This window comes from Cercospora kikuchii (genome assembly GCF_019650295.1).
Source record: "Cercospora kikuchii DNA, contig_00008, whole genome shotgun sequence".
Taxonomy (NCBI): Eukaryota; Fungi; Ascomycota; class Dothideomycetes; order Mycosphaerellales; family Mycosphaerellaceae; genus Cercospora; species Cercospora kikuchii.
Window position 1 is genome coordinate 1,501,859 of NW_025408589.1, and position 27,881 is coordinate 1,529,739.

At 53.1% G+C, this 27,881-nt stretch overlaps 12 protein-coding genes across 12 annotated transcripts; 6 read left to right on the forward strand and 6 right to left on the reverse strand.

Moving 5' to 3' along the window:
• Positions 1–1,701: 1,701 nt before the first annotated feature.
• CKM354_001178800 (uncharacterized protein) lies at positions 1,702–5,754 on the reverse strand (the record flags this gene model as incomplete). The annotated part of the gene is made up of 1 exon (XM_044807290.1): positions 1,702–5,754. The coding sequence occupies one exon, from the start codon at positions 5,752–5,754 to the stop codon at positions 1,702–1,704; it is 4,053 nt and encodes a 1,350-aa protein (XP_044663225.1).
• Positions 5,755–6,170: 416 nt separating this feature from the next.
• Positions 6,171–6,850, forward strand: CKM354_001178900 (uncharacterized protein; the record flags this gene model as incomplete). The annotated part of the gene is made up of 2 exons (XM_044807291.1): positions 6,171–6,569; positions 6,620–6,850. 2 exons carry the CDS (start codon positions 6,171–6,173, stop codon positions 6,848–6,850), a joined length of 630 nt encoding a protein of 209 aa, XP_044663226.1.
• Positions 6,851–7,620: 770 nt separating this feature from the next.
• On the forward strand, positions 7,621–8,391 carry CKM354_001179000 (uncharacterized protein; the record flags this gene model as incomplete). Its single annotated transcript, XM_044807292.1, has 1 exon — positions 7,621–8,391. One exon carries the CDS (start codon positions 7,621–7,623, stop codon positions 8,389–8,391), a length of 771 nt encoding a protein of 256 aa, XP_044663227.1.
• Positions 8,392–8,936: 545 nt separating this feature from the next.
• On the reverse strand, positions 8,937–9,740 carry CKM354_001179100 (uncharacterized protein; the record flags this gene model as incomplete). The annotated part of the gene is made up of 1 exon (XM_044807293.1): positions 8,937–9,740. One exon carries the CDS (start codon positions 9,738–9,740, stop codon positions 8,937–8,939), a length of 804 nt encoding a protein of 267 aa, XP_044663228.1.
• Positions 9,741–10,096: 356 nt separating this feature from the next.
• Positions 10,097–15,295, reverse strand: CKM354_001179200 (DNA-directed RNA polymerase I core subunit RPA190; the record flags this gene model as incomplete). The annotated part of the gene is made up of 1 exon (XM_044807294.1): positions 10,097–15,295. One exon carries the CDS (start codon positions 15,293–15,295, stop codon positions 10,097–10,099), a length of 5,199 nt encoding a protein of 1,732 aa, XP_044663229.1.
• Positions 15,296–15,503: 208 nt separating this feature from the next.
• On the forward strand, positions 15,504–17,378 carry CKM354_001179300 (U4/U6-U5 snRNP complex subunit PRP3; the record flags this gene model as incomplete). Its single annotated transcript, XM_044807295.1, has 1 exon — positions 15,504–17,378. One exon carries the CDS (start codon positions 15,504–15,506, stop codon positions 17,376–17,378), a length of 1,875 nt encoding a protein of 624 aa, XP_044663230.1.
• A 624-nt stretch (positions 17,379–18,002) lies between these two features.
• CKM354_001179400 (uncharacterized protein) lies at positions 18,003–18,929 on the forward strand (the record flags this gene model as incomplete). Its single annotated transcript, XM_044807296.1, has 1 exon — positions 18,003–18,929. The coding sequence occupies one exon, from the start codon at positions 18,003–18,005 to the stop codon at positions 18,927–18,929; it is 927 nt and encodes a 308-aa protein (XP_044663231.1).
• Positions 18,930–19,270: 341 nt separating this feature from the next.
• On the forward strand, positions 19,271–20,320 carry CKM354_001179500 (uncharacterized protein; the record flags this gene model as incomplete). Its single annotated transcript, XM_044807297.1, has 1 exon — positions 19,271–20,320. The coding sequence occupies one exon, from the start codon at positions 19,271–19,273 to the stop codon at positions 20,318–20,320; it is 1,050 nt and encodes a 349-aa protein (XP_044663232.1).
• Positions 20,321–20,959: 639 nt separating this feature from the next.
• Positions 20,960–21,187, reverse strand: CKM354_001179600 (uncharacterized protein; the record flags this gene model as incomplete). Its single annotated transcript, XM_044807298.1, has 1 exon — positions 20,960–21,187. The coding sequence occupies one exon, from the start codon at positions 21,185–21,187 to the stop codon at positions 20,960–20,962; it is 228 nt and encodes a 75-aa protein (XP_044663233.1).
• A 2,016-nt stretch (positions 21,188–23,203) lies between these two features.
• Positions 23,204–23,944, reverse strand: CKM354_001179700 (uncharacterized protein; the record flags this gene model as incomplete). The annotated part of the gene is made up of 2 exons (XM_044807299.1): positions 23,204–23,600; positions 23,673–23,944. The coding sequence occupies 2 exons, from the start codon at positions 23,942–23,944 to the stop codon at positions 23,204–23,206; spliced, it is 669 nt and encodes a 222-aa protein (XP_044663234.1).
• An 838-nt stretch (positions 23,945–24,782) lies between these two features.
• CKM354_001179800 (uncharacterized protein) lies at positions 24,783–25,533 on the forward strand (the record flags this gene model as incomplete). Its single annotated transcript, XM_044807300.1, has 2 exons — positions 24,783–24,872; positions 24,928–25,533. The coding sequence occupies 2 exons, from the start codon at positions 24,783–24,785 to the stop codon at positions 25,531–25,533; spliced, it is 696 nt and encodes a 231-aa protein (XP_044663235.1).
• A 173-nt stretch (positions 25,534–25,706) lies between these two features.
• On the reverse strand, positions 25,707–27,464 carry CKM354_001179900 (uncharacterized protein; the record flags this gene model as incomplete). The annotated part of the gene is made up of 5 exons (XM_044807301.1): positions 25,707–25,903; positions 25,960–26,537; positions 26,586–27,040; positions 27,093–27,162; positions 27,229–27,464. 5 exons carry the CDS (start codon positions 27,462–27,464, stop codon positions 25,707–25,709), a joined length of 1,536 nt encoding a protein of 511 aa, XP_044663236.1.
• Positions 27,465–27,881: the final 417 nt, after the last annotated feature.

The window sequence follows — 27,881 nt, forward strand, 5'->3', positions numbered from 1 at the left end:
TAACAATATAAGACCTGCTCAGCGCAAAGACAACAACTCGTGCCACAAAGCAGCAGACGATGCGCACAGATATACTCTTCCGCCATCGAATGCGTGTCATCGAATTCCAGAATCATCACTCAAGCAATCTACGAGATCCTGAACACCGGCGTCCTGCATCATGTAAAAGACGCAGCGGGCCTGCGTGGGATTTCGACAGGCTCACTCTACCAGATCTGCCACAACGTGCAGCACAGAACCATGTGAGCGGAGACGGTGAAGATCTACACACCCATGTGGCGAGTCGGCACGCTGGGTGCGCCCGTCAACGTGCTCCAGTGTGGCGGGTATTAGTATGCAGCGTGCAGAAGGGGGATTGCGGAAGTTTGGAGCTAAAGATCGATCTGGCCGTGCAGGGTAATCGCTCTTTTCTTCACGGAGCACAAGATCTCGTGAGCAGTCGTGGGTGTTTACAGGGGTGCGTTCTGCACCCTGGCGTACGAATCTTCAGCTCCACCATGTTGAGGCTTCTGACTGGTCATATTGGCATTCGAACCGCGCGTGCCTCGAGCAATCGTTCGTCTTCGATATTCGAGTCGTTGTCGTGTACCGTCAGGTGTTCTGTTTGATGAGTGGTATCGTCATTTGTTCCGGATGCAAAGCGCCTGATCAAGCGAAGCCAGATCACGCCACGGATTCCAATTCGTCGAATGAACTCGTCAGCACACAAACGATCAGTTCACGTCTGGGGTACCGACGCTTCGGCACTGGGTCGATTGCATCTACCACATCGGGTGGGAGTGGAAGTAGTGCGCTGCATGCATGATGCTGTCAAGAGTAACGGTGTTCAGGTGTCAAGGAAGGGTGCCGGTTCGTTGGATGGCATCCTCTGCTGGTCGTACACATGTTGCTTGCTTCGCCAGTGGCTTGTTCCCATCTCAGCGGCGTCACGGATTTGGAGACCAAGGAGTCGGAGACGACTACATGCAGTCTGTCGGCTGCTGCATGCTCGGGTTGCCGTGCTGTCCGATGTTCTCTGATAGACGTGAAATGAGATGCTGAAGGCCGGCCTCAGCTCACTATCCTCAACAACAAGTCAGAGCTTTCAATCTTCGCTTAGGTGCGTTAGCCTCCGGATCTGCGGACGAGGTTCTCTACAGTATGTTGGAGAATTGTCCGCCTCGCCAAAAATCAACCACGCACGGAGTTGCTCGAAGGCTTCCGAGGTCCAGCTCTTCAACCCTAATCAGTGTACGCAATGCATCTGAAATGATTTGCGACGGACCCTCGAAGGGGCTCTGAGGCGGATCACCGGAAAGTGGAGTCGTCGCGCTTCATCCTGGGCGGACCGATCGTGCTCTTGCAAGGATAAAGGCCAGGGACGTCACACCAGCAGCAACGATTGTGCAGACAGCTGCAGTGGTAATATCCTGCTCTACAGTCAGCTCTCCCGACACCCAGAGTACAGATTAGCCGTAGGCACCCAAGATCGTGACAATCACATAGACAGGTCAATCGCACATGGCGCCTGTGGCACGTTCGAAGTTGAATTACGAATATGTATACAGCAATACCGTACAATGTTCGCGTTAGTACTGGCTCCGCAAAGGTGGCGAGCGATAGGCGAAAGGATGGCCATCTTAGCGTGATGAACCCACGCGCATTCATGATTCAGCGCGAGGTCGGCAATATTCGTGATTGATCGCAAAAGTACATCATGCTTCAGTGTGCTTTGCTTCGACGCTTGTCCGCCTTCACTCTGTCTCTCTTGCCGTAGCCGATGGATCTGCGCTTGCTGCTGCCGCCACTGGATTTGAGCTTGTCCATAAAAGCTGAGGGTGCCATGTTGGGGCTGCCCTTCAAGCTCTCTGCGTCGCTTGTGACGAACCCGGTCTCTTCGAACTGGGTGTCAGGCACCTGCTGCGTGACTTCTGAAGGATCTTCGTCTTCCTCCGAGGCACTGTGTCCGGCCTCCTGGGCCCGATGATCATCCTGAGCATCGTCGTCGCTTTCATGGGTATCGTCTCCGTCATCCAGAACTTCAGCAGGTATGCGAGCTCCACTCATATGCATCGACATGGGCGGTGCAACATCCTCCATGTCGTCTTCGCCTTCCGACTCGCTAACATAGTCTCTTGATTTGCCGTTGTTCTTCCGAGGCCCCTGCCCAAACTTCTTCTTGCGAGCCTTCCTGATAACGTCAATCTCCTCTTTCGTCTTACCGATTAACTCCGTCCTAAAGGTACGGGTTATGGCGTCGAGCTTTCCTGCGTTGTTCTTCTCAACCCATCTCGCCAGCACCAAGGCTTTGGCGGGTATAGTGTCCACTTTCTCGAGCCTCCGCTTGATTTTTGCGCTGTTGATTGGCCAATTTTCTATCGCATGCTCGAGAGCCACTCTGCGCAAGGGGCTGGCGTATGAGAATAAACTGAAGCGGCTGTGCATATTCTTGGAGGACACGATAGACCAGACCACGTTCTTCTCGTCGCGGAAGTGCTGATGGGGATCATCAAAGGAAGAGTGGATCTCAACGAACACGTCGTAGTAGTCGCCAATTTCGAACTCGTTAAGCGCACGCTTGGCTTGAGCGACTTTCGAGGGATTGTCATCGTCGCGGGCTCGTTGTGTAGTGCTCCATGAGACATCGTTGTTCTTGGCCTTTGCCTGTGAAGCCCGCAACTTGAAATATTTCTCACGACACCGCTTCGTGGTGCGCTTGCCTTCGAGCTTATCGGAAACCACTTTCCAATTGATCAAAGCTTCCAGACGTTCGCGATCTCGGAGAAGCGCACGATCGTCTCGCTGCTCTTTCTTGATCACGTCGATGCATTCTTCAACGGCGGCCAAAAGTTGCTCTTCTTCCTCAATGGTCCAAGGACCCAAGACCTTGTGTGCAGATTCGAAATGGTTCCTCCAGCGATCTTTGCAGTCCTGCGCAGTTCTGCCCACAAGGTCACTGATGGCTGTCCACTTGAGTGGGTACCTCGCATAAGCGGATCGAAGTGCTTCGTCGTCCTCTGGGGTCCAAGGACCGCGCTGTTGCCCGTGATAACGACGCTGACAAAACTTGCGAACGGACTCAACTGAGCGATCAGAGAAGGCGGCGAACATGTCACTCTTGAAGCAGCCGCAAGTCTTCCAGTTCTGCACTTGTGCCATGAGCTGAGCTTCGCTGAGACCTTCCTTCTGCATGGCGCTTTCGAAGACCTTGTCTGCGAGCTCCTTCTCTTCCTGAGTAAAGGGGCCACTCATTGTCACTCGGCGTTTGGGTTTGGCCGGCTTTTCGAGTCCGTCGCCATTTGACTTCCGCTTCTTGGGTTTCGATTCTGACGCCATAACCTCATGCTCACGTCGTCGCTTGTTTTTGCTACGCGTTGCTTCTTGTGCCGCGGCGCTGCTGGCGGTGCCCATCGAATCGGAGTCTTCAGTTGCGACCTCGTTTGGTGGCACCTCGAAGTCTGCTTCCCCAGAATTTCGCTTCCGCTTCCGAGAAGTCTTGGCTCCAGGCGCAGCTTGCTCAAGTTCCTCAGGCGGAACAGGAGGTTCTTGACTTTGACCGGCAAGCCATTCATCGACATTCGATGTTTGCGTTGCAGTGTTCAGGAGCTGGCCGCCTTGGTCAGATGTTGGAGGCGTGGGGATCACGGCAGGGACGGCTAGTGCAGGATTGACGCGTACGCGTGGTGGTCTTGCCACTTTCCGCTGTTTCCTCACCACCGGATCTGGAGATTTCGCTGCGGCGGACGGGTCGACGATGGTAGAAGGTGGCTCTTCGGCACTGGTTGCTGCTTTCTTGCTCTTGCTCCTTGTTGTCTTCCGAGACTTATCGACCGCATCAGGGGCTGTCGCGTCGTAGTCAGCCTGCGCTCCAGCTTCAGTGTGCTTTGGGGCATCAGCGTGCATCACTGTCGCCTGCACCTCGTCCGCCTTCTGCCCGAGTGCTGCTTTGTTGACCTCTATTTCTTCAGCCTCAGGCTCACCATTCTCTGTTTCCGCGACGTCCTCTTGAGCCGCGTCTACAACACTTTGAGCTTCCGCATCGTTGTCGTCCTCTTGGAGAGATACAGAATCTTCGGGCTGGTCTTGATCGTCTTCTTGGGTCTCCGGTCGATCCTGCTCTTCGTCTTCGGCTTGAACCTCCATTGGGTCTTCAGAGTGTTCTTGTTGCCCCAAAGATCCCTCACCCGAATCCGCCGATTGTGCAGTTGGGACTGCTTTAGCAGTCACGGACACATGCTCATCGCGTTGGGGCACTGCACTGTTGGCAGCCCTGTGTTCTGCCATCATGCGTAGCTCTAGATCACGCTGGGCAATTGACTCGTGTAAGAAGTGCTTAGTGCTCTTCATGCCTTCTTTTTTGGCCCTGGCCTCTCTTTTCTCTGACTTCGTGCGTTTTGCGATTGGAAACTTCTCACCGCGGGCAGCGTACACAACAGACGTTTCACCCTCCTCGTTGGTAACATACTTTGCCAGTCCCTTGTAGAGCTCACGTTCCAAGCTGCATTCGACAATGTATTCGCGTAACGCATTACGAGCTGCTCTGCGCTTGTTCTCGCGCGTCTCCCATTCGCCTTGCGGGTTCGCAATGGGCTCCTCGGTCTCCAGGTCATCGGCAGTGAGCTTGCGCTGCCGCATATACTCTGTCACTTGATCCTCGGTAGGCTCGGGCCAGCCTTGTTCTTCGCCTGCGTCGTCGCCCATACTGTCGTCTCCGAGTTCTTCTTCACTTTCCTCAGCCTCCTCGATTTCTGTTCCCGGCGTGCCTTGGTCGTCCTCTAGTTCTTCGGGGGAAGCCTTCATCTCACTAACAATTGGACCTCCCTGCGCAAGGTCTGCAGTGGTTGATGGTACTGTGGAACCCGTTGAAGCAGGTCCCTCCGCCTGATCTGGGGCTACACCTCTCTCTTCTGCTTCACTGGTCTGGCCTACAGCCAATTGCACCTGATCCGCGTCTGCCGATCTGCTTTGTGCCGCTTCCACTTCAGCAACAGCTTCGTCGATCTTGGAAAACCAATCGTTTCCCTGATTGTTATTCTGCAGCTCTGCTAGCACGCTCTTTCCTGTTGCGCTCAAAGCGTCTGCGCCAATTCGTGAACGCTTGTCTTTAGCGGGAGATTGTAGCTGGCTCTGCGCCCTCGACAACTGCCCTTGCAACTCCTCGACGTGATTGAGCAGCGCCTGCGCCTGCGTGGCTTCCAATATCTCACGCGAAGGAATGACGACTTGCGGTGGTGGTGGTGCTGGCGAATGATACGGTGTGGGACTTCGGCGCGCGGTTGTGCGCGGTTTGGTTTGGCGAAGTGGACTGAAGCGCCGATCTGCCTTCACTTGTCCAGAGCGTGCTGGCGCGGCGTCTTCCTCGCTTCTCGCTGCCTTTGGGAGAGCCTTGCGTCTCTTCTGCTGCGACTGCACCTCCTCGTCGCTACCTTCCACCGATGGTACCACTTTAATAACGCGAGGGCTTAAAAGGCGACGCTGCGAGCTTTGGCTGACCCGCTTCTTGGGAACTTTCGCTCGGGCTGAGGAGGTAGGGTGGGATGACGGAATAGTTTGCGACAGAGGCGGCGCGTCTGCTGTGTTCGGCCGCGGCACATTGATGGGACTCCAGTGTATCGTGGTGGTGTGGTCGTGGTCGGATAGGCTTTCCATCACGTTGCTCTCGTTCGGCTGCCCGCGTGCTGCTTCTCGATCAACGTCGCTGAGTTCTGGCGTGGGCGTTCTTGCGATTACAATTTGTTGTGATTGTTGCGCGATCTGGCTGGAGGACTGGCCCATGGTGAAGCTCCTGCCTCGACAGCATGTCCGTGAGAGTTCTACATCCTCCTTCACGCTGCTTGCTGCCCATGTTCATCATTCAACTTTAAAGCTGCGGGACATTGGAATCCCTGCACTCGCTGCACGAAAGAACACTAGCGCGCTTTCGGCGTTCGGCTGATCGCTCATTACGCGCGCCCCAGCCGTGCTGGGTCAGCATAACATCAGCGGACACAACTTCCTGCGCGCATCCAACTACTTACTTCCAAGCGGAAAACACGCAAAGACAGCGGCTGGCCGCCTGTACGGACTGAAAGAACGCCAACTGTACCAGCAAGAACTACTGCGAACACTTATCTAGCGCGCATTCCGGAGACCATATCCTTGGAACCGGCCACTACCTCCCAGGACTTCAGGTCCTGCCTGCTCTGCCCAATATGACCACAGTTGAACAAGCACAAATGTTTCATCGAGACCACCCCGATGAATACGGGCCTGCGCCTGGCGAGACGGCGGAAGAGCACGCTGCTCACAAATACTTTGAACCCATCCGGCACTGGGGACTGGGCCGAAAACAAGAATCCGTCCTCTTCTACTGCTTCACGATACCTTCCTGGTGTTTCTGCATAGCATCCGCTGTGCTGGGCAGTTACCGAAGAACCGAAGCGAAATCCTTCATTGCATGTGCGACAATCTGGCTTGTGCTGTGGGGAACCGCGTGGTTGCAAACCGCAACGCTCATGGTGCAGAGGGCTAGTTGGACCAGAGATGAGGCGAATCTGAAAGACAGGAAGCAGTATCTGTACCTCGCGGTAAGACTTCAGCGTCTCATGATTGTAAGTCATTCCCCGTCTCATCGTACTTCGCTGGTGTTGACAATTCTCAGGTGACAGCGACTATATGTCTTCCGACTTTCATCCAAGCATATGTGCGACGTGACAGCTTCAAAGACACGCCGTATTGGCTGGTCTTCTTGCTGTTCTTCATCTTCAACACGGTCGGCTGCGTCATGAACGCGTACAACAACATCACCTGGGAGTGTGATCGTTTGCACTACGAAGAAGGAGAGCCGCCGATGCGATACACGGCACTCGCGATTCTCGGCATCCCGTCGTGAGTTCCATCAGTCCGATTTTGATCTGGTTTCTAGCAGCACAGTATAGAGGAATGTATAGATAGGCGAGTGTGAGACTGTATGCAACGATGAGAAATTATGCCACGCCCAAAGCGAACGAGGAAGAGATTGAGCGGACTGTGGAGGCTGCCGCGATGGTCGTCCCTGGCCACGGAATTTCGAGAAGGTTACAGTACTTTGTAAGTGACATTGAGGTTGCATTAGCGATCAATAGTAACATTTAGAGTGATGCAATACTGAGAAATTATACTAGTGCTGACACGGCGGCTATGCACGCAGAGCCAGTCCTTCGTCATCTGTCAAAAATCGAGCGGGCGCGAGCACAAGCATAAATTTCGAGTATGGAGCAAGTGTAAAGGACTTCAGCTCTACCAGATAACATTGCTCCAATATATTTTACCTACTGTTCCACGCCATTAAAATAGTCGACAACTGACTTGACCGAAATCTCAAAGTACGCCCAGGACACGCTTAGCGAGTACGAGGTCAGTACCGATGTCTCGGTAGCAATTTATCCGAAGCACCACCAAAACACTCGACAATCTACTTGTGCCACACGGCATCAACGTAGGTTGCCTCATAATAAAGCTGAATCTTCCGTCAGAGAGTGCAATATAGGTAAACCTTGGCATCTCAAGCATTCGGCGACACGCTCAAGCATGCTAAGGTATATTAGATATTCTTCGCCGACTGCCCACTGCCTTCGCACAGGACCTACACTCGTTACACAAGCCTAACTTCACTCATTCATCATGTCTTCCCTCAGGGTCTTGCTTGCTCTCGCCTCAACAACATCTGCCACCATCCTCTGGGACGGCCGCCTGAACAACTACACCGATGCCTCATTTCTAGAGTCCTGGTCCTGGTCCAAACAGGTCGGACCCTACCAATACTACATCCACGGTTCTGAAAATGTCTCCGACTACATCACTCTGTGCCCAAACGCCAAAAACCCAGCCGACACATCCTCCGAACAAGGTATCATAATCTCCATTGATGAAACCTCAAGCTGGAACGGCCAGAACATGATGCGAACCGAACTCATTCCATCAACTAAAGCCCCCATCAACAAAGGCAAAGTCTTCTATCACTTTTCCATCACCCACTCCGAAACGAATCCTCCAACCAAAAACGAAGAACACCAGCTCTGTTTCTTCGAGAGTCATTTTACTGAACTCAAGTATAGGGAGAACAATGGCTCAGGAAACCTTCTCCGCTGGCTCGTTGATGGACAGACTCAGTGGAATGCAACTCTCGAGCCCGGCGTCTGGCACAATGTTGCTTATGGGATCGACTTTGATGCTAAGACTGTTGCTTTCTATCACTCTACGGGAGAAGGGGCGTTGGAGTTGATCAAGAGTCCTGTTGCGGCGAACACTTTCTCTGATGGAGCAGATTGGCATCTGGGTGTTTTGAGGTTGCCTGGGGCTGATGGACCGAGTCTTGCGAGGGAGAGCTGGCAGTTCTCGGGAGTGTATATTGAGGACGGGGAGTTGACGAAGACATTGGGAGCGGCGGTCTAGATCGTTCAGCATTGCACCTTATGGCTAGGGCAATCCTGTTCATGTATATATACTTTGCGAGCTTGAGTTGAGTAGTTCGATTTGGACCGGAAAGTGCTCCTGTATTTACTCGTTTGGACCTACACCTGCCTTCGAGCAGTGTTGCGATGTTCGATGCGTTTCGGAAACGTTTTAGAAACATTTGACAACGTACATCTACTAGCGTCGCTTGACTACGATTGGTTGGTCTGGTCTTGTCTTGATCTATGTCGACTGACTCCTCGAGCAGCATTACAATGTTCAGAACGTTCCTCATACGTTTCGGAAACGTTTGGCAATGTACATCAACTAGCGCCGCTTCATTTTGATTGGATAGATCGCATTGCTGCCTTTCATTCACACCACCCTGTTCACCGAGCACTTGCAGAAATGTCCGAAACGTTTGGGATACGTATGAGAAATGTTCAGCAACGTACATCCACTAGCGCGGCTTTATTGTGATTGGTCATAACACGCTGCCATACTACCAGTCTTGCCGCGTGCGGTGCACGCTTGGGCAGCATTGTTTAAACATCAAGCTTCTCCTCACGACGGCGTCTCGATCCCTTGGATTCGAACCAGCGTTCCCTTGTCTCCTCCGGCATCAGAAGATCGCCCACCTCTCCCCCTCGCTTCCATTCCCAAGCCCTCAAGAAGCCCCGACCCTGATAATCCTCGAGCTTCTCATAGAAGGTTGCGCCATAGAGAGTCTTGAGCAAATGACATCTTTCGTCCATCGTTCTTGCTAGACGGACTCTAGCAAGCGCTAGTTCACTTGGTGGCAGATCTTCTTCATCGAAATCAAAGGCCCATGTCATATCGAACTCGGCCACCCATAATCCACCAGTACTGGGCCAGCCTACACAGATCCAACGACTTTCCCGTGCTGTTGGCGGAGTTGAGCCTTCTCCATTTTCATGTTTTCCAAGCACGTTCTCGACCGCGAATTGGACTTGGCCCACATGTTGGTATCGTTCCTCACTATCATACCACTTTGCTCCAAGAAGTAGGAGTTGTTGGCAGAACTCGTCCTCGCTCGTTTGGTTCGTATCACGCCTGAGAGGCGGGTCCAGTGGGTTCATGTCCAGGAATTCGAAATCGACGGCAGTAGCGTCGTCGAGTGCGATCATGCCTCCTCGAGATGGCCAGCCGCGAATGCCGATAAAGCCATCGCCAATCGAGGTACGGATCCAGGGTTGATATGGACTTGTTGGCCCACAAGCGATGATACCCCTTCCTGCTCGATTTGTTGTCCTGAGAGGCATGACGGTGCCTATGAGATCCCTTGCTTTGACGTAGAGCGTTCCGAGCAGGGAGCTGATTATGTCCATTCAAGCCTGTGATTTGCAGATGTGTTTGAGTGTCCAACCTGGTCAAGCGGACTCGTTTGGAGCCATTCAATATGCGTTGTAATCGGAGACCTGTTGGAAAGCTGGGTGATCAGGCAACACCAGTGGCACGTGGTCATGAGGCACAGCACATCTGAAGCTTGGCAGATGCTGAGGGCCAACACAATGATGCGGTCGAGTTGTGCCTGGCGGCTGAGAGAGCATGAAAGTCGTCAAATTGTCCCCATAATAGAGATATGTTGGCACAACAGTGTACATCGCTTTCTATGCTCCCGACAGCCTCACCATCGCGACAACCCCAAACGCCGTTGAACAGCTGCCAGTCATTGCGCATACTTTTAGTCCGCCATTTCCACATCCTCATCCACCTCCTCCACAGCACCATTAACCTGCATCTCTTCATCTTCGTCATCGCTCTCCCTCTCAGTATTTCTGACTGGCATGAAAACATCACAACCACCCGTTCCCATACGATTGATATTGCCCACCACAATCTTTGCACTCGGGCCCTCAAGATCATCTTCATCGCCATTCATGACAGCCTCCTTCAGGAAACCCAATGTAGTCTCGAAACTCATCTTCATGAAAGGACTGACATTAGTTCTGTAGCCCATTCGCGAGAAAGCTTGGTAGCCACCACCTCGAGTCATATAATCTGCGATCAACATCAGATGTCGCGGATCGACACTGATACCGTGACCACCGAAAACGCCTTGCAGTTCCCGAACGATCGCTGCACGTCCAGCTTCCACTCCGTAGTTCTCAAAGATGTCGAAGCAAGAGTTTGTGTAAATGTAATGAGGGTTCAAGATGTGCTGGTAGTCCCACATGGCTCGGACGTTGACACCACTTGTGAGGACCACGGGCGGCTCGGCCTCGCTGCCGGGTTTCTTGTCGGAAGACTCATCCACAGCGGCGTTCTTGATGCCCTTGACACTCTGAATGGGAGCTTCGTGCAAGCCTTGTTCGACAAGCGCAAGCATCAGAATCTTGGCTGTGGATGAGTCGTACTCAAGGGTGAAATTGCAGAATGAGCCGTTCTTGTCATCGAAGCTGAAATGAGTAATGTCTGAGGTCAGCTCGTTGCTCTTGATTCGTGCTTCACGAGCTGCCGCCGTAACCTTTCGTGACCGTTTGGCGTTACTCTTCGCGTCATCCTCGGAATCTGGAGATGACGACCTTGAAGACCGGTAGCCTTCATCGTCGTCCTGATCCTCGGGCTCTGGAGATGCGTTGCGATTCCTGATGGCAGCTTCCTCATCATCTTCTTGGTCGTCGTAGCCGCCTTGCTGCTTGTTGCTCTTAGCCTTGTCGCGCGTAGCGTCATCGTCGCCTTCGCCGTCTGAATCGTCGTCTCCGCCTTGGCGATCGGCCTGTGGCTGCGCGCGTTCCTGCTCAATGGGACCGGCGGATTCACCTACCTCAGCAGCCATGGCCTTTTCGACCGCCTTGATGGAACTCAGGTCACCGGCTTTCTTCAGCTCTTTCCTGACCTTGGCTTGCAGCCACTCCAGAAGATGTCGTTCGATGGTGTGAACGACATCGCCAATCGTGATGGCATACTCCTTTTTGTACTCCTCGCTAGGGAAGAAGTCGAGTCGGATCTCGTACTTCTTGGCTTCGCTGTACGCCACTCCTGTGCCGATGGCTTCCGATACGGTAACCTTGTCAATAATTTCGGCCAGCGTGAGTTTGGAAATACCCTTCGCAAACTTCTTCGCCTCTTCCAGTGAAGTGCCGTTGCCCATTCTCAGAGTCATTTGCGGTGTCGAGATCTTCGTTGCCGCGGTCATGACGATTTCTCGTAGACGCGGTATACCAAGTGTGACGTTCTTCGCGGAGTGCCCGGCCAAATGGAAAGTGTTCAATGTCATTTGCGTCGATGGCTCACCAACAGACTGCCCCGCAACAACGCCGACAGCTTCTCCAGCTTCCACGACGGATTTCATATAGCGAACATCGAGGATATGCTGGAAGTTCTTCTTGGAAACGGTGCCCTCGATGTTCTTCTTCTTATCTTTTATGAGGCGCATCTCATTCTTGTCTACCCACTCCCGTGAGTCGGCGAGAATCTTCTCACTGACACTGCCAATGTGTCTTGCAGGTGGATATAGAGCCAGTGCAGGATCGGACGCCCCGAGATCTCCGGTCTTGCGGAACTTCTTCTCGGCTGCCTTGTTGGCGTCTTTGGCATCATCGCTGACCAGAGTGCCGAAAGCCTCTCCCATATTCATGGAATGGAAGAGAGACAAGTAGTTCTCGGCCGTGAACTTGAAGTCGTTCATGTATTTCGCTTTACCAATGTCGAGGCCATCCTCTCCGTACAGGAATTGGACAACACTACCATCTTCGGTATTGCGAACAGAGCTATCGTATTCGACGCGTAGTCCCTCCATACCTTTGATCAGACATCGCTGCAGATATCCGGAACGAGAGGTCTTGACTGCTGTATCAATCAGACCTTCTCGACCAGCCATGGCGTGGAAGAAGTATTCTTGAGGCCGAATACCGGTCAAGAAGCGATCGACAATGTAGCCTCCTGCGCGTACACTAGTCTCGAAGGGCTTGAAGCACGGCAGAGTCTTGCCGCTAACCATGACAGGCACACGGCGACCTTCGAGGACTTGCTGACCTAGGTTGCAGGAGATGAGGTTGGCGTTGACCTTGGATCCTTTAGCGCCAGAGGTGGTCATGGTCTGCATTTGATTTTTCGGGAAGGGTTTCGCCAGACCATCAGGCATGCACGCTTTGGACACTTCGCCACTGAGCTTTGCGGTCTCACCGTTCATGAGCGAATCAAGAGTGTGAAGCTTTGCATCGTCGCGCGTGACATCTTCAAGCCGTCTGCGCAGCTCCTTATCGTCGCTCTTCGGCTTCTGCGCATCCAACGTGACATATTTAGAAGCCACAGCAAGACCTACAGTCTCAGCGTCAGCCAGCGCCTTGCGTCGATTGACTTCTCCATTCCTGGTAAAGATGACATCCTCAACACCGCAAGAGAACGCCCGCATGTGCTCTAGCTTCGTCAGCAACCGCCCAAGTACACTGAGCAATCGTCCGGCGATGGTGTGGCCATAGGCTTCGTATACAGCGTTGACGAAACCACCAGAGGATGGACCAATTTGCTTCTTATCCAGGATACCCTGGATCAGCTCGCCATCTTTGAAGGTCACATCCGCTTCGCCTTTGCCGCCTGGCCCCCACATGCTCTCATTAGTTGTACTCTTGCTGTTAAGCGTCAAGCCTTGAGCACCATGGGGCGTGAGGTTCTTCAAAACGGTACTGATGACTTGTTTTCCAGTCCAGAGTGGCTTAGGCTTGATGATTGCTGGAGGCAATGTCTCCATTCTCCCATTGACGCAATGCCCGTTTTCCGGCCGCAGGGCTGCATACAGCAAGTTCATATAGTCGCCTCTTTCGAAGAACATGTCTCGACTACAGAGCCAAACAGACATGGAAATGTGATCTTGAATCAAACCTCGTAGTGGGTTACCGGCAGTCGCTGAGATGTACTGGTGATCCGTGTCTGCTATCGACAATGCTTCCGCTCGCGCAAGCTCATTTTGCGGGAAGTGCATGTTCATCTCATCTCCGTCAAAATCAGCATTGTAGGTGTTGCAATTGGCATAGTGCATTCGCAAAGTCTTTTCTCCAGGCAGGACTCTTGCTCTATGACACATCATGGACGGTTTGTGTAATGTGGGTTGGCGATTCATGATGACGATGTCGCCATTGTTCAAATGCCTATGCACTTTCTTTGGTCGTATTCCCTGGATGTTGACAGAGCTTGATGGGGCAAGCAGAGAGTTTGCCAGTGCTGTTCGTTCTTCGGCGTTCTTTCGTTCCAGCTTTACGACTGACCCATTCTCACTCTCAATCGCCACAGCGCCAGGCCAGATGTGAGGTCCATTCCGTACCGCCAGCTGAAGCTCTTCAATGTTGTATTGTGTCACGGGCTCAGGATATGTGAGTTTGACGGCAAAAACTGGAGGTACGCCAATCTCGTTCGTTTCGATGTTTGGGTCGGGAGAGATGACGGTACGCGCAGCGAAGTTGACACGCTTGCCCATCATGTATTTTCGGAACATGCCCTCCTTCTTTTCAAGCTTCTGCTTGACACCGTCCGGGACTTGGGTTGCTGCTCGGCCCGACACAGGAGCAAGGTTCTTGTCGACCAAACTGTTGACGCATTCTTGCAAAGCTATCCACCGCGTTTCGAGGTCCAGGTATGTACGTTCGCGGTATCTTGGCTCTGCTGGTTTGTGCCCTGTCAGCTCCCTCTGCACTTCTGAGATCTGATCGCACTCAGTCAAAATGTCTCGGTAATGTCTGTTCTCGTTGGCCTCGGCGATGGAGTTGCTGTCTGTCTTCGCCTCTGGTCTGTACTGGTTCGGTGGAACAAGGATGGCTTTCACGAAGAACATATCGGCCGAGAGAGGCCCATCCTTTCTCCGATCACGTCCATACACCAGACTCAGCACCTCGCCGTCGCAGTCAAAGAGCTGTTGGATGTGCGCGTGCACTCGCTGCGGGTTCAGGTACTCCTGTTCAGAGCCTTTCGACTTCTTGTGGGCAGGAGTTTCCATGGCATCGTCCATCACAACGCCACCCACAATCTCTGGCTCGCCTTCCGACTCGTCCATGTTCACGTCGTCGCCATCCTCTTCAGAGGAGTTGTCCATATCTGCCACGCCTTCATCTTCATCTCGCTTTCGCTTCCGATTTTGCTCAAGCCGCAGTTTCCGCCGAAGCTCTACCATTGGATCTTTTGCTTTGAGACCAGCCTGCACCATAGCGATCGCATCTTTCTCACTGAGAGGTGCCTTGAATATCTTGACGGCACGATCTTTGCGGTACTTGTGCCCAATACCACCACAGCTTCCACACTTTTTGCTCTTGGTGATTTCGTTCATGAACTCTGCAATGATCACTCTCCGCTCCTGGTTGACCGCCTCGCTCTTCTGCTCAGAAATTCGGCCCTCCTTCCTCGCCTGTTTGAGTGTCCTGTTGGTCCATTGCTCTAGCTGAGCTTGGATGGCCTTGGTATCAGAGTCTCCATCCGAAGCATCGTCGTCTGAAGCCACATTCGCTTCCAACGGATTCTTAGCAACCTGGTGCTCGATCTCGTCCAGTTGCTTCAGTTCCCTGATCAAGCCGTGTCTGATCAGGCGCAGCTTGCAAATGTATCTGGTAACCTGAATGCGCTTCATGCGCAGTTTCCCGCAGTACGTGCATGAGGCTCGCAGCAGCTTCAGAACCTGGTCGATAAAAGTTGGATGGTAGCACGGTACGGGCAACTCGATGTGTCCTGGGTGTCCAGGACACTGCGGGCTCTTCAAACCACATGTCGCGCAGGCATTGTCGCCAAAGGGACCCAGCTCTGGGGTATACAGGCCGCCAGGAATGGGATTCAGCAGCGTGTCGAAGGTGGTGGTCGAGGTAATGCGGCGACACGACAGCGCGCGAATGTCGTCAGCCGACAAGTAGTCAAACGACACGGCGCGCAGCTGCGACGATACGGGCTGCGAGGGATTCATCGCGCCTGTCCGACGCTCTCATCTAGACGTCGGTGGATCAGTGAATTGGAATAGCTTCCTCGAACTTTTTTCCCGGAGCTGCATCGAGGGCGTCGGATCAACGTTTGACCGAAGTATGCATGCCCTCCTCCACACGACCATCGCGACTTCTCCTCCGCGCTCCGCAACTCTCACAGACGACTCACTCGGCCCTTCCAGAACTCGCATCATGACGGGCAAGCGACCACACGAGACCAATGGCGAGGGTAGCGATGTCAAGCGACAACGTGCGGGCGATGGATCGCCTCTGCCCGTCCGGCAACTGGACGGCGAGAGCGAACTGGAGCGCAAAAAGAGAGAAACCGCGGAGAAAATCGCTGCGATGAAAGCGAGAATTGCTGCCAACAAGCCGAATGGAGGCGCGAGTGCACCTCCAGCACCGGCACCTCCTGCTTCAGCGGACGATCAGGCAGCGAAAAAGGCAGAGGTCGCTGCGAAAATTGCTGCCATGAAAGCGAAGATGGCAGCAAAGAAACCTACACCCGTGAATGGTGCTGCTGCTCCACCTCCGCCAGCACAGAAGGAGGCCAAAGAATCTGCGCCCTGGATGCAAGAAGCAAGGCGCCGCGCAGAGGGAATCGCTGCTTCCAGGCGAGCCGCTCCTGTCATACCCACACCTCCACCCAGGAACGAAGGACGAGGTGCAACAGGTGGTCTGGGAGTAGGAATACATCCCTCGCTACTAGGAGATACTGGTGGTGATAGAGGCAAGCCCGGACAGCAGGGACCCAAGTTCAGCACTACCAAGGGCAATCGTCAACCAGAAAAGCCTAAGATCAATCCATATCTCGATGCGCAGCCTGATGAAGAAGAGGGCGTGGAGGACTCGACTTTTGCGCCAACCGCACGCAAATATGCCGAGCGCAAGAGCAGACAGATTCAGTTCAGCGAGAAGGGCAAGTATATGGCCCAGGCGAATGCGTTCCGCCAGCAAGCCAAGCTGGAGGAGATGAAGCGGAGAATAGCTGCAGAGACCCGCAAGACGCAAATAGAGGAGGCATCCGATAAAGCATACCTCGTGCCTGAGCCGCCCGAAGTGGAGTGGTGGGATGAAGGTCTTCTGCCTGAAGGCCAGAACAGCTATGAAAACTGGGAGAAAGAAGGACGGAACAAAATCGAAGTCGAAGATAGCATCATTACAGCTCTGATCCAGCGACCGGTCTTGCTTGCCGCTCCACAGGACAAGTTCGCGCCCCCGCCCAAACCCCTCATGCTTACCACGAAAGAGCAGAAGAAATTGCGGAGGCAGCGAAGAATGGCGGACATGAAGGAGGAACAGGCTAAGATTCGTCTCGGTCTGGTTGAGCCACCTCCACCGAAAGTCAAAAAGTCAAACATGATGCGTGTTCTGGGAGAACAGGCTGTGAAGGATCCTACTGCAGTCGAAGCTCGTGTGAACCGTGAAATTGCTCAAAGAGCTCACGACCACGAAGTTGCAAACGAAGAGCGCAAGCTAACCCCGCAACAGCGTGCGGAGAAGTTGAAGCAACAGCAAGCTGGAGATGAGGCAAAAGGCATCAAAATTGCCGTTTTCCGCGTCGATGACCTCAGCTCCGGGAAACATCGATATCAGCTTGACATCAACGCCAAACAGAATGGCATTACTGGCATGGTCATTCTAAATCCCACGCTTAACCTGGTCATTGTGGAAGGTGGCGTGCACAGTATAAAGAACTACAAGAAGCTCGTCTTGAACCGCATTAGATGGACCGAGAATACCGCACCTTCCCCGGATAGTGCGCCAACCACGTTCACTGGAGCCACAGATGGCTCTGTCGCAAATGTCACAGACGGCACACGGGGCAAAGGCAGCAAAGCTGCTGATTGGTGCAATCCGCTGGACGAAGATGGCAACCTCAAGGATCTTAGCTCAAACGTATGCGAGCTCATCTGGGAGGGAGAAGAAGCGACAAGAAGCTTCAAGCGCTGGGGAAGTAGAGCTTGCGAGACAGACGGCGAGGCCAAAGATGTCTTGACGAAGACCAAAATGGAGAACATGTGGACACTGGCGAGGAGCAAACAAGGTCAAAGGCCGGCTTGGTAAGCAGTATGCAGAGACGAGCCCATGAGGTACGTAGTGTACGTCCTCAAAGACGAAGCACCAAATGAACTGATACGGCACAAATGCACATGCGCTGGGATGAGATGATGTGCAGCTCGAAGTTAAGTCTCACCATACATACCCTAAAATTTCGACTTCTGCTAAAGCGCATCGCTGTATGTACAGATTGTGCCAAACAAGTCCGACGTATATGCATAGCGTTAGTGAACCTTGCAGTGCTACGGAAGCAGACACATATAACCGTTCCCATTGTTGTCCTTCCGATTTCTGACCCTCTATCTTACTCTTGTGTTATCTCATAGCACCACCGTCGTCGCCCAAATATTCTAATATGTCATCCCATCAGTTCGAAGCTGAATGTCAACCACTGCCAGAAGTTGCAACATTTTGGACATGGGTATCGCTAATCACGAGCTACTTTCCCAAGCTGGAAGCTCCGCGATGACGGCAGTTCAGAAAAGGTGGAGCAACGCCAAACTTGCCTTGGGTGCATATATATGCTCCCGGCAGTCACATAACACCACTCTCAGCCTATTCATAATCACCCTGTCCCCATCCTTCGGACTAGAACAGTGAACCTCAGAAAATAACAAGACCAAGAAAATAATGTCAGCCACGAATTCCAAATGGCCCAACGGAGCCAAAGCTGCCATCGTCATCACTCTTGACAACATGGGTGAAGCAGCCGATTTGGATCGAGACCTCTGGCCTCAAGACCAACCCATCGGAAACCACTATTCAGTCAAACAAGTCCTACCGCAACTCCTCTCAATCTTAAAAAAACACGACGTCAAAATCACCTACTTTGTCGAATCCTGGAATTTCACAGTCTACCCCTCTGCAATCTCCGATCAACTCGCGTCCGCCGGCCACGAAATCGGCTGGCACGCATGGCGTCACGAAGCATGGAGTAAACTCTCCGACCCCGAAGTTGAGCGCGCAAATATCGCGCGAAGTTTTGGAGACGAAGGGTTGAAAGGTTTTACGCAGAAAGGTGGGCCTGGAGAGGGGATTAAAGATATCTATAAAGGTTTTCGACCTCCGGGGGGGATTGTGCATGGAGAAAGGACGCTGAAGTTGTTGAGAGAGTATGGGTTGCGGTACATTAGTCCTGCGGGACACAACGCTGCGAGGGTGGGGATTGAAGGCGGAAAAGATGAGATTGCGGTGTTACCGTTCCGGTGGAGTACGGTTGATGCGTATTATTATATGGAGACATTCGCGAAGTTGAGGACTATCAAAGGGGTGCTTCCAGAGGAAGTGCAGAGTGCGGAGGTTTTGAAGGAGTGGTATGTTCGACAGGTCGATGAGGCGATTGAAGAGGGAGGATATTTGTCGTTTCTATTTCATCCTTTTTTGACGAATGCGGAGGATCGAGTGAAGGTTTTTGAGGAGGTGGTGGAGTATTTGGTGAAGAAGAGAGATGCTGGGCAGATTTGGTTGGCGAGGTGTTGTGACGTTGCGGATTGGATTGCGGGGCGTCCGGATGTTGTTGGTGAGGATCCTGTGTTGGACGAGACGACGTGGAGGTAGTTTGAGCAACTGGTATCAAGCGTCCACTCTGTCGATGATTTGTGATCTTCTTCCATCGATATGTCTGCCTTTGAGGATTATCCGGGAGGCCGCTCATCTTGCATACAACTGCCGAAATCGCGGATGCCCCACAATTAGGTGATGCCCCTCAGCTTACCCTGCGAACTTTCCAAGATGCACGCCCGCACTCGTGCGAGGACGCGGGTCTAGGAATTGATATGGTCATCATCAATGGCATTGCAGTTGTAGTCAGCAGAGTAATTCATTCGTCTTGCAACCGTTCATCACTTGCCAAAATCCAGAGAGAATAGAAGCTGCATCTCATCACCGAACTTGCCAAAATGAGCGATAATCCAGACTTCAACGCCACTCGCAATGCCGCCCCAAACGGAGACAAGAAGGCAGCAGCCAGCTCAAGATTACGGCCAATCCCCAAAGAAATACCTCCAATGAAAGACCTCACAACAGACAACATCACAGAAAACGTAGTCGCACTCAACAACCTCTGCTCAGATCCCCGAACAAGATTCATCTTCGAACGTCTAGTCCACCACCTCCACGACTTCGCCCGCGAGACCCAACTTACCTCCGAAGAATGGATGAAAGGCATCCAATTCCTCACAGCAGTGGGACAAATCAGCGACGACCTCCGAGCAGAAATGATTCTCCTCTCTGACACACTAGGCCTCAGTCTCCTCATCGACGCTATCGACCATCCACGCATAGGAACCGCTACCGAGGGCACAGTTCTCGGGCCCTTCCACACAGCCGACGCACCCGTAACATCAAACGGCTACACCCTCCACTCAGACCCAGACGCCGAACGCCTCTTCGTCCTGTGTACAGTGAAAAACACCAAAGGGGAACCGATTCCCAACGTTAAATGCGACGTGTGGGAAGGCGACGCATACGGTTTCTACGATGTGCAAAATCCGAACCGAGACCACCCAGACGGCCGCGCAGTTCTACGATCCGATGGGAAAGGAATCTTCTACTTCGTTGCCGTCGTGCCAGTTCCATACCCAATTCCGAACGATGGACCAGTGGGGAAAATGCTCGATCTGCTGAATCGACATCCTAATCGTCCTGGACATGTGCACTTTATGCTCGAGGCCCCAGGGTACGATAAGTTGGTGACGGCGCTGTACCCGAGAGGTGACCAATATGAGACGAGTGATCCGGTGTTTGGAGTGAAAGATTCGTTGATTGTGGATTTGGGTGTCGTGGACAAGCAGATTGCAGAGCAATATGATGTGAAAGAGGGAACCAGATTATTGAAGTATGATTTTGTTTTGGCATCTGATGCGGAGGCTGATGCTTTGAGGAAGAAGAAGAGAGAAGAAGCGGCGAAGAAGCTGGGTTTGGACTTAGAGAGGCTAAGTTTGGGATAAGAAAAAAGAAGTATCTGTGGCGAGGCTGTCGGTGTGCTATGCTGCATTAGCACGAAACAAAAACGTTAATGGAAGAGGCAAACTATGTGTTGACTCTTTGTCAATCTCGTGTTCCATTTCCTGTATACATTGATATCGTACATGAGCTTGCATGTGTGGCAATTGGGTATCTCGACGCACTCGCTGATCCCGTTAGCTCCGGGTCATCCTTCTTCCTAACAGAGTGAAAATAATGTAATGATCGTGTCTTCCTGTGGGTGCTTCTGCTACTCTTCCAACGCAACCTTCGTCCGCGGCTTGTCGCTTACAGTCCATCGTGGCCAGGCCTCATCCGAGGATCCTTGGGTAGATTTGTACTGTGCCGACTGAGGGACGAGACACTGCGGTCCGGCTTCCTTTGAGATAATACATTCGATTAGCGAAGGCTCATGTAGTAAATGTCTCCGTAGCATCTAGATCCGTCCTGTTTGCAATTTATCGATGGTCAGGCCATGGCCTTGCGATATCAACATTGTTCGCTATTTGCGGGACCCGCCAGCTGCAGAAAACTTCTTGGTCATTCTTAGTGCTGTTTACGTGTGGATACGGCCGTGATTCGCGTAGTAATATGCTGGTGCGCTTCGAAATGAGGTCGTATCTCTAAGCGAAGAGTCTCGTTGACCTTCGTCCCTTTCCATTGGCCGGGACATAATCGTTTCCGAAGCTGTTTGCGGAAGTTGAGCTGGATCCGGTGTTCTGGTTGTACACATATTCACCATCCACGTATTGCGCGTTGGCGTAAAATGTTGTACGCTTTTCTCTCTTGGTATAGCGTTGCTCGAGCCGTCGGAGTTCCATTTTGGCTCTGATCTTGTCGATGAGACCCATGATGGCGAGGTTGATGTGTAGAAATAGTCCTGAATGACTTTGGAAGGCCCAGAGGAAGGCGGGAGACCTAGGGGTCCTTGAAAAGGAACTTCGAGAAGCTCAGATTCCAGTATAGAATGCTGGCAGGAAGTGACACACCCAACGCGCGTGCAGTAGAACGTGGGAGAGTAAGCTCGCCCGGGGTCGCGAATCGTGTCGTGTGCCACCACTGTGTGACTGATGTGCTGAGTTTATGCTCGTGGGATGAAAGCGCGCAGCACTGAGCTCAACCAGCTGATATTTCCAAGCAATTCGCGGTTCCGTGGGATTGTCGTTTCGAACGGCTTCTCGGGTGTGTAAGCGACGAAGGTTTGCGCAACCGATGGTCCTCGCTTCCGATTGACCTCGTCTGAAGAGCTCTGGTTACCAGAGAATGTGAGTTTTGTCGTGTGGTAGACGGCGCTGTGGGGATCAATGAGGGGCAGAAAGGGAACGTGGTCAGCGAAGGTGGTGGAAGGATAGTCGCGGCGCAATAGCTGCTCGGGCAAGGTGAAGGGTAGTAATAAGGTAGAGCATCGGGATCGTGGTGCTGGTCCACTGGCGTCGCTCCAATGCCCACCCCGGTAAACTTTGATACCGCCTAATCTCGAGGCCCGTGTCTGGTGGTTTTTGCACCTCAAACGACGTCGCAGCAGTTTCAGACGTGATGGATTAATACGCGCAGGTATGAGAGCTGCCGCAGATATGCCATTGCAGACGTCATGGTCGCAGGGAAGCGCTGGGGAAATCGCATCAAAACCGCCATTGTTGCTGGAGAAATGCCGCGTGTTGACATTCGGTTGGGTTTTTTGTCAGGAGATGAGCCGACGCGAGGTCGCGCAAGCCGCGCCGTCTCGCGTGGCAGCTGCAGACTAGCGCCTGGACCATTCGCGACCGTATGGAGTTCGTGTCCGTCGGCGCTCCACTGCACTCTTGCTACAAGCGATAAATGCTGAGAACGACCAGCGCCGTCTTCAGTTCGACAACAGCTCGGTCCCTGCAGCGTCGTAGATCGCCCTGTGTCTGCGATGCAGTCACGAAGTCACCATGCAGGAAACCGCCAGCCTAAACGGCCCTAAGGGGCCCCGTAAGGCCAGGAAGTCATGTCCACGAGGCCACGACAAGGCGACAATTTCGTCAACGGACGTGGGGATCGGAGCCTTCTCTCATCTCTCCGCCCTCGAGGGTCCAGCTTGAAGAGCATGTTGCACGCCCTCAGTCTCAGGTCTTGAGATCGTGGTCTGGCTCGTGAGCAAGTTGCGCAATCTGCACTCTTTCCTGGGCAAAGGCTTGGACGTCCGGCACTCGTCTGCAAGACTCCCAAAGACCAGAAGATCGCTTTGACAATGACGGAGTGGCACAGCACAGGCTTGCCTCAGGTTAAACGTAGTCCGCGAGCATATGACTTGGTTGTTGTTCGTCAAAGCTGGTTTGCCATCTGTTTCCGATCGCGTCCGGGATTCTGGTGACCATTGGCGTGGCAATGGCAGCGCAGCAAGGCCATTGCAATACAGTTCCGTGAGGGCCTTCGCTCGATAAACATCGGCAAGTCATTCCGCGCGGACTGTGCCCGAGGAAGGAGCGAGATGTCACAAGAGAAGGCACTTCTGATTCTTGTATGTCGAGCACATTCCATGCTCTGCTGGGACAACTAGTGTGCCTTCTGGAAGACTTGTACAAACCTGAAGGCTATGTGTAAGTCCAAGGGTCCCGCGGTCTGAGCTAGGCATTGTCCTGCGCATCAGATCTGGTCATATGCCTGGATTTCGCGGCTTGTCCACAGCAAGCAGCCTTGTTCACACTGTTAGCTCTGTTGATTCTTGTAGCACGAACAGATCAAGTCCACATTGGAGAAAACGTTTGTGCCGGTTTTCGTGTATATACAGTATTTGTAACACTTTACGACATAGAAAACTGCATACGGCATCCCTTTGAGCCCTTCACTTCTGCCCGTGCTCATGACCTCTCTCGACCCCATTCCGCATCCGCCAGCCCCTCCTATCTGTATGGAGCATCAGCTCTCGCCACCGCAGCCAACTCTGGCTCCCACTTGTCTCCGTTTGAAAGCAGCTTCTCCTTGTTGTACAACAGCTCCTCTCTCGTCTCAGTGGCATATTCTGCGTTCGGGCTCTCCACAATGGCATCCACAGGGCAGGATTCTTGGCAGAAGCCACAGTAGATACACTTGGTCATGTCGATGTCATAGCGTGTCGTCCTCCTGCTGCCGTCTTCACGTTCTTCGGCCTCAATGGTGATTGCTTGAGCCGGGCAGATGGCTTCGCATAGTTTGCAGGCAATACATCGCTCTTCGCCGGTCGGGTATCGTCTCAACGCGTGCTCGCCGCGGAAGCGAGGGGAGATCGGGCCCTTCTCGAAAGGGTAGTATATCGTATATCTGTGGGAAGATCATGAATATTTGACTCTTGATTCCTTGTTCCGTCGCACCCATTGGCATTGAAGGACTTACGGAGGTCGGAAGTACTGCTCAAGCAACACGTACATTCCTCTCGCCATCTCGGTGAGGAGGAAGTACTTGCCCGCCGAGTCCCATATGCTCTCCTTGTTCTCGTTCCATTTCCGCGGTGTAGGTATCCTGAAACCTGCCGGTGGCGGTCCTTCCACTGGTCTTCGCCTCGCCGCTCCGGTCGAGAATGCCGCCGAGCGCGCGACGGTGGCGTTGAGGAGGGAGGTAGTGGGCCGCGAGCGCGCCAGCGCGGTCAGGGCTCGCGGCGACGACATTGTGGGCGGGTGATGGCGGCGTGGTCGTGCTGTTTGTCGGTCGTACAGTCGGAAGTTTGGAGCTCTTGTCTGCCCTCAGTGGCCAGTGGCCAATGGGCAGTGACGATTTGATAATGCACTGACGAGGAAGGAGCAAGCGGGATCACGTGGAAGGAGCCTTTGGAGGCACTTCAACTTCCAGCCTCACACAACTTGAGAACGCCAACCTCATCACATCCGCTTGGACGAGCGTCAGCTCATCCACAAGCAGCGACAGCGACAGAACTGGTCTGTATCTTGTCATGCATGTGCTCGTCAGCGGGACCACTCCGCTTTGCCGCCCTTGAGACTACGCCGTGAACAGCAACTTCGCTGCATCTACAATCTGGCAGCCCCAGTCAATGCTGCACCGTACCTGGGCATGGCCGTTTCGGGCTGGTCACTGCTGCCACACGCTGCGACTGATCAGGTGAATACACACCAAGGGCACAGCATGTGCTGCTCACGCGTTGAGCAACGATGAGAGGTTACCTGGGCGCGGTATCCTGGTCTCAGACACAAGCGCTACGCTTTGAGGACATCTCAGTACTCGCCGTCCCATGCGGTACCTCCATACCAAGAGTTGTCTCAGGAATATCTGGCTGAGCACAGTCTCTACGGCCCGGATGCAGGGTGTCAACCCACGGCTTGCCGCAGATCTCAATACCACTCAGTGACACCGCAACGCTCCGCCATGGCCTTCGTGACCCTCTGAACTGCTGCAGACCTCGACATATATACAATACTGTGCTCCTGATCGTACATCGGGCCACGACCCTCGAATATCACTACAATCGACGATCTAGTAGAAAATTTCTGAATGTCTCTGTCAACGATCTTGACCGCAATCGTGCTGGCTATGGCAGCGAAAGCTGCGCCACAAGCAGAACCCTCTGAGGAGGCGAGGGATGTAAGTCGCCGTCTCATTAGGAATTCACTGACACTGGCTAACTCCTGCTTCCCAGCCTGACCTGACCATGTCCCGATGCAACGACTACTGCTCCGGCACCAAAGGATCCAGCGAGCGCTCTCTCTTCGTCTGCGGCGACCGACGTCTGGGACCCGTCACAATACCCACGGGTCTCCCACTATCCGGAATCGCCGGCTCAGACAGCACCTACCACCGCTTCGGCGGCCTCTGTCCAGGCGAATTCCTCGCACGCTGGACCGACCCTTCAGGCTCCTACGTCTATCCCGCCTTCGATGGCTATCAACTAACAGCAATGGGCGAACCTGCCATGTCAGACTTCACTCTCCCCGTCGGAACCTTTCTAGATCGTTTCGGAAGCGAGTACGGAAAATACATGAGCCCTGCAGGCACGCCTTATGCTCAAAGATCTTTGCCGCCGACAAATCTGGCAGCAGACCCTGGTGCCGAATATCCATACAACTATCACGTGTACATAGTCAGCCGCAGCTTGTCAGTCCAAGGCGGACCGATCGCGTCATGGTTCGAGCAGCAAGGCCTGGGCGTACAATTTCTGATGCCCAGCACTGTAATGGAATTGGTTGACCAAGGATTTCTGAGCAGGGTCAATTTGACCGCTGATCCGAACTGGAAGAAGAAATGAAGATTCGCCGTAGCTAGTGGTGTGTTGAGCAAAAACAGGCAGTTAGGTGGAGAATTTTCTGGAACGCGAGAAACATGTGTCCAAACATAAACTAATTTCGTATCGGGGCGAGAGAACCAAACAATGAAAAGCTACTTTGTTTCCTGTGGAACAATAACCGTCCGAGCTCCTTCTCAACGAAACTCGATCGGCCCTTGAAACGTCTGCCGTTGAAAAAGGTAGTAGTAGATAGCTCCCAGCATCGTCCAGCCGCCGAGCACAAGAGAAGCATAATTCATATTTTGCGCATTGACTGGTTGTACGCTGGGAAACATGCTGAACAGTATGGCAACAGATCCCCATAGCAAGGCGATGACATTGACAGTTGAGCCTGGAGAATTTTAGCAAGGAGTCAAGACCGAGACATCAACGAGAACGTTGTCTTACCCCAACGACCGAGACTGAAGTATCCTGTTGGATGCGACGACCCGTCTCTGCGTCCATATACCAGCATGAATGCAATGGGAAGCACATATGACAGATACATGCCGAGGACTGCCATAGAGATCACGGCGTTGAATGCTGTGGTGTTGCCGATGTATACCAGGCCGAGGAGGAATTGGAGAACAGTGAGGAGAATACACATTCTTACTGGAAGTCCGCTCCTCTTGTCCAGGTGCGCAAAGTATGGTGAGAAGGGAAAGGCTCTATCTCTGGCAAAGGCCCACGCTGTTCGGCTTGTAGATGTGAGGCCCGAGGAATTCGCAGCCAGGGCGATGAAGGCGTGGATGAGTGTCAGGAAGGTCGCTCCTACATGGCTTGCGGTGATGTTGTAGTAGAGCTGAACGAAGGGAAAGCCGGTGGGTGATGTGAGAAGTTCTGACAGGTCTCCAAGGCAGAAGAGGATGATGATGCAGTAGACCAGACCCATAATGCCGTTCACTACGATAGAGCCTAGCATTGCGATGGGGACGTATTTCGAAGGCTGAGGGAGTTCTTCGGAAAGATGTGCGGCGGCATCGTAACTGTAAGTGATCAGAGTGTGGGTATACATCGAGATCAAGCCGACTTACCCGAGAAAAGGATAGATGGTCGAGAGCAGACCAACAAGCCAGCTCACACCATCACTACTCCAGCCACTGGTGTTCGAGAACTCAGTGAAGACATAAGAAGCGCTGTGCATGTCCTTCGTCATGACTCCCATGATAATTACGACGACCACGAAACCGGATAGATGCAGTACACCCGCGGCGTTATTGCTGTGTGCCAGAAATCTTTCTCCATAGACATTCACCGCTAGCGAGTATGCCAACACCAGCCAGTAGAACATGACTCCGTGCCATCTCTGAGGCGTGTAGCTTGGGTTGTTGAGTATGAGTAGCGCTTGAAAGAGCAGGCCAGCTGAGAGTGCGGCTGAGGCTGTGAGGGCCAGCTGCCCGCCGATGTTGATCCAGCCGGTGAGCCACGATGAGACGGGTCGAATTTTGGATGGTGCTAACATGGCGACCCAATAGTATTGCGCGCCAGCCTGTCTTACGTCAATGATAGACCTCAAGAGCAAGTCGGAAGGTGCAACACACTGTCGGGTACATCGAAGCCATTTCAGCCATGGACGCTGCAAGAGCGAGAGTTCCGACGAAGGAGATGATGCTAGCAACAGACACATCAGCACAAGGAGCCTGCTGTGGGACATTGCCTATGCCATCGAATGCTCACTAGTTGTAGAAGAGGCACGGAGGTCCGCCGTTGTTCAACGCAGAGGCCACGACTGTCGCAAGGGCTTCCCATGTGGCCATCAGGCACACCAGCAATGCGCCCAACGACCAGACATTGAAACCCTCTTGCAGGTGCTCCACCTCTCCGGTCTTGACGACGGACTCGATACGCTCCAGAGGTATCTCATTACTTTTCGCGATGTCCGCGCTCTTTCGGGTTGGGTATTCCGAAGACATTGTTGCAAGATTCAAGTCTTGGTATTTTGCTTGCAGTCGAACCAACTACTGAGGCAAGCTGCCTTTTCATACATTGTATCTGGACATCTGGGCCTCTGGTATCTAGACCTTTGATAAACGCCTCGTCAGGGATTCGTCAGTATCTTGTGGGGTCGTGACACTAGTTGCGAAGCCATAGGAGGATGATATCGCGGAATTCAGCGCTCGAGGAACTTGGGCCGCTGTACCTTTGTACAATAGGCTAGACTTGATTTCGGCGTGCCTCAGGCTTCCATTTCCCAGCTTGAGGGCTGCACGCGAGCTGTGGGCAGCGCGGCTGCGGCTTGAGCTTGGGCAATAGGGCAGACGCAGTGGGCGTATTCTAGATGCAAGTGGTCCATGCCGCCAGATATAAAGGCACTGATGTTGCACAGCGTC